The sequence below is a fragment of the Chrysochloris asiatica genome, unplaced genomic scaffold, assembly GCF_000296735.1.
Source record: "Chrysochloris asiatica unplaced genomic scaffold, ChrAsi1.0 scaffold00116, whole genome shotgun sequence".
Taxonomy (NCBI): domain Eukaryota; kingdom Metazoa; phylum Chordata; class Mammalia; order Afrosoricida; family Chrysochloridae; genus Chrysochloris; species Chrysochloris asiatica.
Genome location: NW_006408634.1, coordinates 5,064,337 through 5,075,347, shown reverse-complemented (window position 1 = coordinate 5,075,347; position 11,011 = coordinate 5,064,337). Strand labels below are relative to the sequence as shown.

At 51.5% G+C, this 11,011-nt stretch overlaps 2 protein-coding genes across 3 annotated transcripts; both read right to left on the bottom strand.

Moving 5' to 3' along the window:
* Positions 1–752: 752 nt before the first annotated feature.
* KLK10 (kallikrein-related peptidase 10) lies at positions 753–4,854 on the bottom strand. The gene is made up of 5 exons (XM_006868132.1): positions 4,767–4,854; positions 3,371–3,554; positions 1,810–2,084; positions 1,448–1,581; positions 753–905 (listed from the first exon to the last, which is right to left on the bottom strand). Exons 1-5 carry the CDS (start codon positions 4,852–4,854, stop codon positions 753–755), a joined length of 834 nt encoding a protein of 277 aa, XP_006868194.1.
* A 2,593-nt stretch (positions 4,855–7,447) lies between these two features.
* KLK11 (kallikrein-related peptidase 11) lies at positions 7,448–9,951 on the bottom strand. 2 transcript variants are annotated; one of them, XM_006868134.1, is made up of 5 exons: positions 9,885–9,951; positions 9,259–9,415; positions 8,620–8,885; positions 7,966–8,102; positions 7,448–7,600 (listed from the first exon to the last, which is right to left on the bottom strand). In XM_006868134.1, the coding sequence occupies exons 1-5, from the start codon at positions 9,922–9,924 to the stop codon at positions 7,448–7,450; spliced, it is 753 nt and encodes a 250-aa protein (XP_006868196.1). In that variant the 5' UTR covers positions 9,925–9,951. The 2 variants fall into 2 exon arrangements, with proteins under 2 accessions (XP_006868196.1, XP_006868195.1); XM_006868133.1 differs by having other exon boundaries at positions 8,620–8,956; positions 9,255–9,415; positions 9,885–9,924.
* Positions 9,952–11,011: the final 1,060 nt, after the last annotated feature.

Genomic DNA, 11,011 nt, shown 5'->3' with positions numbered 1-11,011 from the left:
TCAAAAACTTCATGGAAAAATTCCACTGTCTGTCAATTCCATTCCCCCACCCCCACCCCATGAACTTGGTTAGATCAGCATTAAGGATAGAGGAACTGCTATTTTAAAAGGGAGCTTTCAAAAATCAACATGGAGTCTAGATTCACATCAAGACTTCAAAATCAGTGCCTCTGGTTTTAAGCTTTCATATAAAGTTTACAGAGCAAATTGGATTTCCAATCAACAGATTATACAGATCTTGTTTTGTAACATTGACTACAATCCCCCAATGCAACAACACTCTTCCCACTTTGTGGGTTTCCAGTTTCCATGGGTCCTTTCTTGCCCTTTCCTGTCTTTTGAGTTTTTGTTTTGGGGCAAATGCTACCCTTTTAGTCTAGAATAGTTGATAGGACTGAGGGGATCACGTTCATTTATAGGTCTTTCTATTGTTTGGCTGAAAGTTGAGCACCCACTTTGTTAATCTTTTTTAAAAAACATATAATTACCATAATGATTTACATCTACATTACAACAATGAAGACAATGGTAGAGGAAACCAAGTTAGGTGACTTCACATAACCATTAAAGTTTGGTAATTTTTCCTAGAGATTGGACCAGCTTCCTCCTGTCTCTGGAACAAAATTTTGCTATGACTTTTCTGTTCAGTGTGAGCAGAGTCCGGAGAGAGAGAATAAAGGAACAAGAGACAGGTTAGTAGGTAAGGAAGGGCAGGAATTGGAGGGAAAATGGAGGACCAATAGGCAGCTCCATCAGTTGGAACGTATGATTTTCTCTATCCAGGGGACGTATTTGCAGATCTGCGTGAAGACAGCTGGATGCTGGGCGGAGCCACAGGGATAAACTCCCCAGGAAAGGATGCCCTGCAGGGTCTCATCACAAACCAGGGGACCACCAGAGTCACTCTGGAGGTAGAAAGAAGGAGAGATCAAATTAATTCATTACTTTGAGAGTCATCATTTTGTGGGCTGGGGCACGGAAAGGAAGGGATTGAGGTAGCTGGATTGGATTAAACATGAAGTTGGGTTGGGTTTGGAAATAAATTTGAGGTTGGTGGGTGGGATGGGTGGAATGGAATTGGACTTGGAGCTATGGGGGTTGGATTGGAGGATAAGGATGGAGATGAGGTGGAGTTGGGATTGTGGAGAAATTCTTGGTAGGTTAGGAGATGCAGATGGATTTGGAGATAGGGATGGGGCTGGGAATGGGTTGTGGATGGAAATGGGGTTGAGGAGATAGGGACGGAGTTAGGGAAGAAGTTAGGATTGGGGTTGGGATACAGTGATGGAACTCCAAGAACTAGAGTTAGGAATGAGGTTGGAGTTGGGGTAGGGTGTGGATAGTGTTGAAGATAAGATTGGGGCTGGGAACAGGGGTGGGATATTCTATTTTCCCATGACCTCCCTACTTTCCCATCTGTGATTCAAGGATCTTGGTAAGTCCCTACCTGGCATGGGTCCTGGCCATGGTCCAGTCCAGCACATATCATGTTGTTGGTGACCACGCCAGGGTAGAAGACATTACACTCCTTAGGGCTCAGGATATTGACGGTGGAACAGCTCAAGCCTTTGTTGTACTTCACTGATGGGGAAGGAAACCAGGTGGTCCCTAGGCTTAGCCTCCAGTCATTCCGGACCCAAGAGTCCAGACACTTCCCAAGCCAGGACCCACGAGTCCAAGCTTCTATCCCCTTGGGTTCAAGACTCCAGGACTCCAGTCCTCTCCCCTCTCAGACCCAGGAAGTCTAAACCCCCTTCTCTCTGAATCCTAGGTGTCAGAGACACAGATTTTAGGGTCCCCAGCTCTTACCTCTTCGGGTGACCGAGGTACCCCAGCCAGCAGCCTGGCACTGATCTCCGGGCTGGACACAATGGTAGGGTAGACGCAGAGTCTGTATGCGGGGACCTGGTACAGCAGGCCTGGCCAGCTTCAGCATCATAAGGTCATGTTCATCCGTGCGCCTAGGAAGGATAGGGCCTGAACCCTGTCGGTACTTGGGGTGGACAATGGAGCGAGTGGTCCGGCGGAGCTGCTCACCCTGGAGAAGTAGCAGGTGGTCATCTCCGATCCGAGCCCATAGTGGCCTGGTGAGGAGAAGAATCGCATGGAGGCAACCTTAGTAGGGACTGAGACTCAGCCCTTGGAACAGAGACAATGGAGGCCTGAGAAGGACTAGGGACTCTGGGTCTGAGAAAGGAAGGTTGCAAGTCTCTTGGGACCTGAAGAAATCAGATGTCTCAGCTTCTGGTTTCTGCAGGAATTGAGGAATGGAGGTTGGGACTTGCAAGTCAATCCAACCCTTTCTCCATCCTAGGGACTCATGAAGTGAACATTTCCCTCTTATTCTGAATTCCAAATCATCAGACACTGACTTCTCTCTGTTGTATAAAACATTTTTATTAGTTAACCTGGGTTTGCTCCTACTCATGGCGATCCCATGCACAACAGAAGGAAACATTACCAGCTTTAGGATGTTGGATGTGCCCTCATTGTCCTCTGATTCAGCCATGTGTATTTGAGTGCCTCCCAACCTCCCAGCCTTCTAGCACCTTGTCAGACACTATCCTATTGTGTTCCACGGGGTTTTCATTGACTACTTTTCAGATTGCCAGGCATTTCCTCCTAGTTTGTCATTGTCTGGAGGCTCCTCTGAAACCTGTCCACCCTGGGTGTCCCTGCTAGTATTTGAAATGTCTAGTGATATAGTTCCCAGCATCACTGCAACATGAAAGCCATCGCAGAGCAACACACTGACAGGCGGGTGGTTGCATATAACTATTGTTATGTAGAGTGGAGTTAATTCCAACTTATAGCAACTCCATGCGACAGAGCTGAACTACCCCATAGGATTTCCAACCACAAGGTCAGCCGTTTTGAGTCCACCAGCAACTCCTCAGGAAAAAGATGAGGCTTTCTACTCCCCTAAAGATTTACAGCCTGGGAAATCCTGTAAGTCGGAACCTACTGAACTGCACACAACCACCATCAGTCTTTACAAGAGCCAGCGGTCACATCTTTCTGTCTAACGGTGGCTGGTGGGTTCCAACCATCCCTTTCAGTTGGCAGCAGGGTGCTTAACCACTGCACCACCAGGGCTGTTGCCATCGAGTGAATTCAAATCAAGTGAATTCCCACTCACACAACTACCTAAATGGAAATCAACGAGTATCAAATAGAAAAAGGTGGGTGATAAATCCAGAAAACTGAAGAACCACACTGCCACCTAGTGGTCAGAACACACAAGCGCTCCAGGATTGACACCACCTGTTGCTGGGAGAGTTCTATACCCATCTAAGCCCCAGTTCTTCCCGTCCCCATCCCGGGGGTGGGGGGGTCTGCCTCCTCCGCAGCCCTCTGTAGCTCCACCTACTTGTTGAGCTGGCAGTGCGCGGCCGTGAGCACCCAGTTCCTATCCACTAGGACGCCCGCGCAGTGGAATACGAGGCCGTTGAAGAGGGAAACTTGCCAAGCCTGCGAGCCGCGCGCGCACGGGGCGCTGAAGGTCTCGGGCTCTGTATCAGTGTGATTTCTGGGGAGCAGACCCGCCTCCGCAGCTGGAGAAAACAAGTGGCAGTCAGGAAAGTCTGGGCAGGGCGGAGGTTGGCTTTGGGGTGGGATTACGTGGGGTCCGATCAGAGCTAGGAGAGCATGTGGGGGTCTGTAGGATAAAGCACTGGACCGCAAGGTCGGTTTGAACCACAAGGTTAGCGGTTCAAATTCACCAGCCGCTCCTCGGAATTCCCTTACGGGGTCACTATGAATCGGAACCAACTCAACTGCGTTTAACAATAACAATGGAAATCCAAAGGCTGGGATGGGGCGGAGCTGACTACGGAGGGGCGGAGAGAGAACGTGGCCAGGCAACAAGGGGGCGGGAACAGAACATTGCTGGGGGACAAGAGGGCGGGGACAGAACGTGCCAAGGCAACCTAAGGATGGGGACAGACGCTGCCTGGTGACAAAGAAGCAGAGACAAAACGTGGTAAGGCAACGAGGGGGCGGGAACAGAATGCTGCTGGGTGGCAAGGGGCGGGGACAGAACGCTGCAAGTTGGCAAAGGGCGGGGACAGAATGTGGTGAGGTGAAAAGGGGGCGGGGTCAGAACGCTGCAGGTTGACAAGGGGCGGAGACAGAACGTGGTGTGGTGAGAAGGGGGCGGGGTCAGAACGTTGCAGGTTGGCAAGTGGCGGAGACAGAACGTGGTGGGGCGAAAAGGGGGCGGCCTAGAATAGGTGGCGACGAGCTGGACGAGAACTAGGGGAGATGAAGAAGAGGACAGAAGAGGATAAAAGAGGAATCTGAAGGGAAGAGAAAAATTGGGGATAGCAAGTGGAGCTAGAAGGAGGCAGACACAGGGCAAGAAGTAGGATAAATTCCCTGAGAGGGGCTAAAAGGGACCGAGACCGAACGTTGTGGTGAGAAAGGGGAAGGAGAGAGGGGCGGAGAAAGAACACAAAGAGACGAAAAGGGAGGTTCTAGGTCGGCGGTTCAAACTCACTAGCCGCTATGAGTCGGAACCGACTAGATGGCACTTAACAACAACAACAAAAGGTGGAACGAAAAGGAGACGAGGCCGTATTGGAGACAGAGCTCTAGGGGGCGCAGCTAGAGGAAGGGGAACCTCTGTTGATATGGGAGGCGAATCCTGCTCCAGATCTTGCAGCTCCGAGAGAACGAGGGGTGCGCGGGGTAGGTGATAAGCCCACACACCCTCCAGTCTGCCCCCGCCCCCGGAGCCTCTCACCGTCCCTTGTCCCCCGCCTCACCCCATAGTTGCGCCAGCAGCAGCGGCAGCAGCTTCATCAAGGCCCACTTGCCAGAGGCGACGGGACGGCGGAGGTGCTGCGATCTCATGCCCAGTAACTGAGTGGGAGGTGGGAAGGGGGCGTTGTCCAAGTTAGACTTCTAGCCGGCGGTGCCCGCCCTCCCAACCTGAACCACCCCAGCCCGGGGACGGGGTGGCGGAGGACCGGGGGCGGTGGCGTTTAACCCACGCGGCCTCTGGTCTAACCGACCGCCGCAAGAGGGAACGGACAGGTGGTTCCGGAGATCAGCAGTCTTGGGCGCAATTACTCTAATGACGCCCCTGGTAGCGTCCTCGTGTCCGCCCTGTGCCCGAGGGGAGCGCGCTCTGAGCCCGGGCTACACTAGTTTCCATTCGCATTGTGAGTGGAAGCTTAAGAGACTCGGAGCCGGTGGGAGCTTCTTCCTAAACTGCCCAGCTTGGGTTGGGGACAGGGAGAGGACCCCTGACCGTGGCTCGAGGGTCCACATGTAAGGTCTCACGTGCCACCTCTGGGTGGGGTGCCTCCCACCTCACCTGGGAATCACGGATGGGAAAAAAGTAGGGGGCCCAGAGGATACTCTTCCCTGCAGTGTGGACTGCCTCCGATCCTCTGCCCAGGGACCCCTGGCATGGTCTTCCCTTTTAACCCTAAAGAGCCCGGAAGTTTCCCCACCCACCCCTTAGGGGCTCCTCCACCCTTTCCCTCTCCCTAATTATACCTTGGGTGGGGCTGGCACACATCCTGGGCCCAGATTCCTGCCCTGGGAGGGACTCAGGAATACAGGCTTCTCCCTGTGCTGTGCCTGAAACACCCTTCTCCAGCCAAATCCGTGGGATTTCCACCATTCCTTTATACTAAGAACTCTTTCCAGGAGTTTATGGCTCTGTAAGGATGAGCACTGAACTTCAAACCATCAGGTGGACCACTGAAGCCCACCTGTTTCTCAGAGGGAAAAAGAGGAGGCTTTCTGCTTCCACAAAGATTTACAGCCTTGGCAACCCTATACAGTCAGGGTGTCTGAGTCTGAACCTACTCAAGAAACCTTCCCATGTGGAAAGAGTTAACAGGCCCTGTGGGAACTGGGGGTGGTGGAAATGGCACCGGAGACAGGTGATCTGGAGAGAAGAAAATAAACAGGGAAATGCATACCTAAAGTAGCCAAGTAAGAAAAGTCAAATTGTTGAGGGACAGGCAGAGAGGTGGGAAGAAACGAGGAGGAGAGCTAAAGAGTGGCTCCCAGACTGAGATACAGGAAAACCACAGGAATAGAGGGAGACTGTGACAAGCCAGGACCAGGCAAGACTGAGATGGACGGAAACAGGAAGGCAGAGAGGATACAGACCCAGTGTATGGAGCAGGTTGGTCTCTGGCAAGAACCCAAACCCACAGCTGGATCCCAGCTAAAGAATTGGGTTCAGTGTATGTCTCAGGGATAATTCCCCATGAGGGACAGTGGCTCTACTTTCCACCTACAAGTGGCCATCTCGTGTTCTCCCTGTTACCTGTGTGTGTCTGGATGACACACAAGACCATACATGAATCATAGGAGGCCAAAAAAAGGGCATCAACATCACCTGGGCCAACGCCCTCATTTCAGGTGACAAATGGGAGGCCCAGAGAAGGGGCACACAGTTAATCATCCTCACAACCAACAAGCCTCAGTATGGGCTCTCATTCTGCATGCCAGCTACCTTTCCTTTTGCAAGGTGAGGAGAATAAAGGAGGTGGGGGGAAGAATCCCAAGTTCTTGATTAGGTGTTAGACATCTTTTTCTGTCAAGAATCAACTCCAAAACTTGCATAGTGCAGTGTTGTTCAACAGAAATGTGTGCTTACCCAAAGCAAATTTCTGCTGTCCCATAGAAATATCTGATGGAAATATTCTAAACTTGCTATTGGACATGGTAGCTATCAGCCACATGTAACTAGTGAGTACTTGCAATGTGGTCACTATAAGTGAGGAGGTGAGTTTCTGATGTTATTTAAATTTAGTTTAGCCATATATGGTCAGGAACTACCCTAATAATGAGCTACTATTCATTTCAGAAGTTGGAAAAAATAATGCTCTTTTGCTAGGTTTTATTATATGTAGGCACTATCATACCAGCCGCTCCACAGGAGAAAGATGAGGCTTTCTACTCCCGTAAAGATTTACACCCTCGAAAACCCTGTACAGGGTCGCTATGGGTCAGAACTGACTCGACGGCACTTAACAACAACAACATCATACCATTGCATACACACACACTTTTACAAACAAGCAAACGAAGCTTTAATCAAGGTAATACTGTTTATTAGTTAAGAGATCATTAGCTTCAGATCGTCTCTTTTCCCCTTATAAGTTGAGTAACCATGGGCAAGTAACTTCATGATTTGTGCCTCAGAGTACCGACCTTTACAGAGCTTTGTGAGGGTTAAATTAATTAATACATTTAAAATCTTTTAGACTAGGGTCTGGCATTAATAAAGGTATTAAATGTAAGCAATCAATACTTTTTTTTTTTAGCAAGTTTTATTAAATGCTGTGTACCTTGGCTGTGTTTACAACAGTGAATAAAAATACTATCCACAGATATATATACACCAAGCATATGATAAGACTTGCTGATTCTAAACAGTAAGTTGACTCCAGCTTCATACCCACTGGCAAACAGGTCCTGGCTAATTGCTTTTCATGGTCTTCTGGATCCAGTCCACATATTTGCAGACTTTTGTGTAGACACCAGGCTTTTTGGACACAGCACATGGATCCTGGCCCCAAGAGATAATGCCTTGAAGAGAACCATTACAGACCAGAGGTCCTCCAGAGTCACCCTGGGGATGAGGAGAGAGAAGACCAGTCAGAGAAGAGAGAAAGGGTTGAACATGGTGTTAGGGAGCAGATGAGCCGGTGTCCGGGGTGGGGTTGAGATTGAAGACTGAGTTGGCAATGGGATTGGCAATAGGGTTGGGTAGGAGGCTGGGGTTAGAGCTGAAAATGAGTTTGGGGATGGTTGGGGTTGGCAGTGGAGGTAGGGATAGAGTTGATGCTGGGGTAAAGGTTGTATTGAGGTTGGACAAGGGAATTGGGGGTAGAGGTGGATTGGTTGAGGATGAGACTGTGGACGGACCTAGAGATTTAAGTGAGATTGGAGATGGAGATAGGAATGGGGTTGGAGACCCTGGTTCTTCCCTCTGACCTGGCAAGAGTCTTTGCCCTCTTCTCGAACGCTGGCACACACCATAGTGTCTGTGATGTTGCCGGGATAGGCATCCTCACACTCCGAATGCTCAATGATGGTGATGTTGGCACATCGCAAAGTGTGGGGCAGGTGCACTGTGGAAGCAGCATATAAAAGTGTGGGCAGTGGGTTCCCTTCCCTCTGTAGTGGCTGCTCAGAACCCAGGATCTGGGAAGATTCCCTTTCTTGCTTACTTACAGCCATCTCATCTCTCTGCTTGTAAATAATAGCAATAATAATGCTATCGAGTATTTTTTTTATGCTAGAAGCTCTATCTACATTGTCTCTGATCTAACCCTGGGAGGGAGATGTGATTATTCTCATTTTATAGGGAAGAAAATCAAGGCTTCAAGAGGTGAAACTGCTTGCCTAAGGTTCTACATACAGCTCGCAAGATGCGGAGCTGGGTTTGCACATCATATCAGTCTGAACCCAAGGCCCAAACTTTTATCTCCACCCTCCCCAGCCCTGACTTTAACACTCTTGCTTTCAACTTATCCCACCAATGACACCCCTGGTAGCCTATGGTTCTCATTCTTAAAGGTTCCCCTAGCTCCCTGAATCTTCCCAATCACGACCACCACCACCCATGTTCCCCTTTGGAGCCCCTACACTGGGGGCTGGATGTGGTGCCCCAGCCAGAAATGAGGCAGCGAGTGCCAGCGGTGACGCAGTGTGATGGTAGAGCGAGGGGTCGCACAGCCCGGGTGATGACAGCAGGTGCCGCCATTTTCACCAGCATGATGTCATTGCGGTGGTCTTTGTTGGGTAGGCTGTTGTTGTACTCTGGATGAGGGAAGGACTCCGTGGCTGTTCGAGTCTGCTCACAGCCATCCTGATGCTGGAGGTTGTGTTCCCCTAGGTGTACTATGTATTGGCTGAGGTGGGAGAGATGACAGTCAGAGATGAAAAGGTAGGGAGAAACATGAGATGGGAGAAGGGGGGAGACACAGAAGGAGTAATGAGTGACACCTGTGAGAAGGAAGGCCTGTAGCTCCACTTTCAACCTCGTTCCCATCTCCCTCCAAAGCTCCCATCCAACCCAATCCCCAACCTATTCCAGTTCCAACATCATCATCATCTTCCATCGTCAATCCCACCTCTATCCCCACCATCAATGCTAATGCTTACTCATCCCCATCTTTCATCCTGACTCACCCCCCCCCCCAGCTCATGCACATCTCTTCCATCCCCAAAGCCATCTTCCCATTTCCAGCCCCCTCCCATCCCCGCCCCAGCCCCCGCACCCACGGCTTGCGGCAGTGGGCTGCTGTCACGAGCCATTTGGGAGCGATGAGAGTTGCCCCACAGAGCAGTCGGGTCTTCTGAAACAGTGCCACCTGCCAGGGCTGGGAATGAGGAGGGCATTCGTACCCCTTGATGATCCTGGTCTCTCCCCCTACATGCCCTGGAGGGGGTAGGGGTAAAAGAGGGGACTCAGGCATGAGAGGAGGAGGTAGGATAGAAGGACTCCAAGAAATGAGGGTGATAAGGAGAGAGAGGGTAGGTGATGTGGACCCCAAGTCCAGGGCCCTGCTGTAATGCACTGTACCAATGGACCAGGCATTAAGTGATGGAAATTAAGTAGCCACTGTCCTGAGCTCTATGTAGTCCCCCACTGCCCGTCATACTCTAGCTGCCCCGGATTCTCCCCCAGGACCTGCCTTGACCTTCCCTCATTCTAGCATCTAAAGGGATAATACCTAATACAGCATAGGACAGATTCAGAACCTCACTATGGTTCTCTCTGTTCAGACGCCCAATGAGTTGAACTACATTTTGAGCATCAGCTTCATCAATGCCCAGGCATAGAGAGTTGAGGAGAATCCTAGAGAGTTGAGAGGGAGTCTCCCATCCTTCTCCATCCCTTACCATACCTGTCACCAGCGCTATCGTGATTAATCGCAGAATCGTCATTGCCTGAAGTGAGGAAGGGCAGGCCCCAGGTTCTTCTGGGAACAAGGAGGAACACAGGGATAAAATCACTGCATTAAGAGATCTGGGGACTAGTTCATGCCCTCACCTCTCTCCCTCACCTGCTCCAACTCCCTGCTTGCCCCACAGAGAAATCATAAGGCTTGGGAGGTTCCCTGGTCCTTACAGCACCCCAACCTTCAAACCCTTAAAATAGGTCTGGTATCCAGAGTAGCCTCGAAAGGGACCTGACCTCAGCTAGAAGCTTCCGGTATGCCAAGGAGGATGTGGAAGCTGTTGGGAGAGGCTCTGTTTGGGACAAGCAATGGGTTGGCCCTGTTTTAAGTCAGCCACAGGACGGACGGACGTCTGTCCGAGGCACATTTTGGAGAGCAATTTCCTTCTTGCCTACCTGAGACTGTCCCAGGGTTTGGGGTGAGAAAAATAAGAGGCCCGGCTTCATCGGGTAACCACCCCACTTTCCTTGTCCCAACAACAGGGTAATAGAGGCCCTTTGAAGTCAAGGTGGTGAAACAGGGGCTCACCCTGGGACAGAGTCCTGGCCCCCACTTTGCCGAAACCCTGTTCCTTTGAGGGATGACCAGACAACTGGGCGGGGCTGGTCAGGGGAAGGGCCAGTGCCCTCAGCTGCCCTGGCCAGCAGGGGTGGAGGTGGAGGCGGAGGGCTGAGTTCAGCAGAGACCAAAGCTGGGGTCAGAGGTCACTGAGGTTGGGACAGCTGGTTGGGGCTGAGAGAGACAGAGAGGTAGAGATTCCACCAACCCAAGCTGTGAAGGTCGGAGAGGGGGAAGGAATGGGTACGTAGGCGAAGCCTGGTGCTCTTGGAGCCGTAAGCGCCTGGGGGGTGCGAGGGGGAGGGCTCCCCTTCCCTTCCCTTCCGGACTCACAGGTTCTGGGGATGGGGCTCTGGGGGCCCGGCGGCGGTGGCAGCGGCAGCAGGCTGGGTCGGAGCGCGAGGCACAGGCGGGCAGGCAGCCCCCGGATGACGGGCCTCCTAGCCCAGCCTTATCGCCCTGGAGGCGGGGTGTGTGTATGGGCCCTCCCCGGACTCACAGGCCCTGGGCCCGGG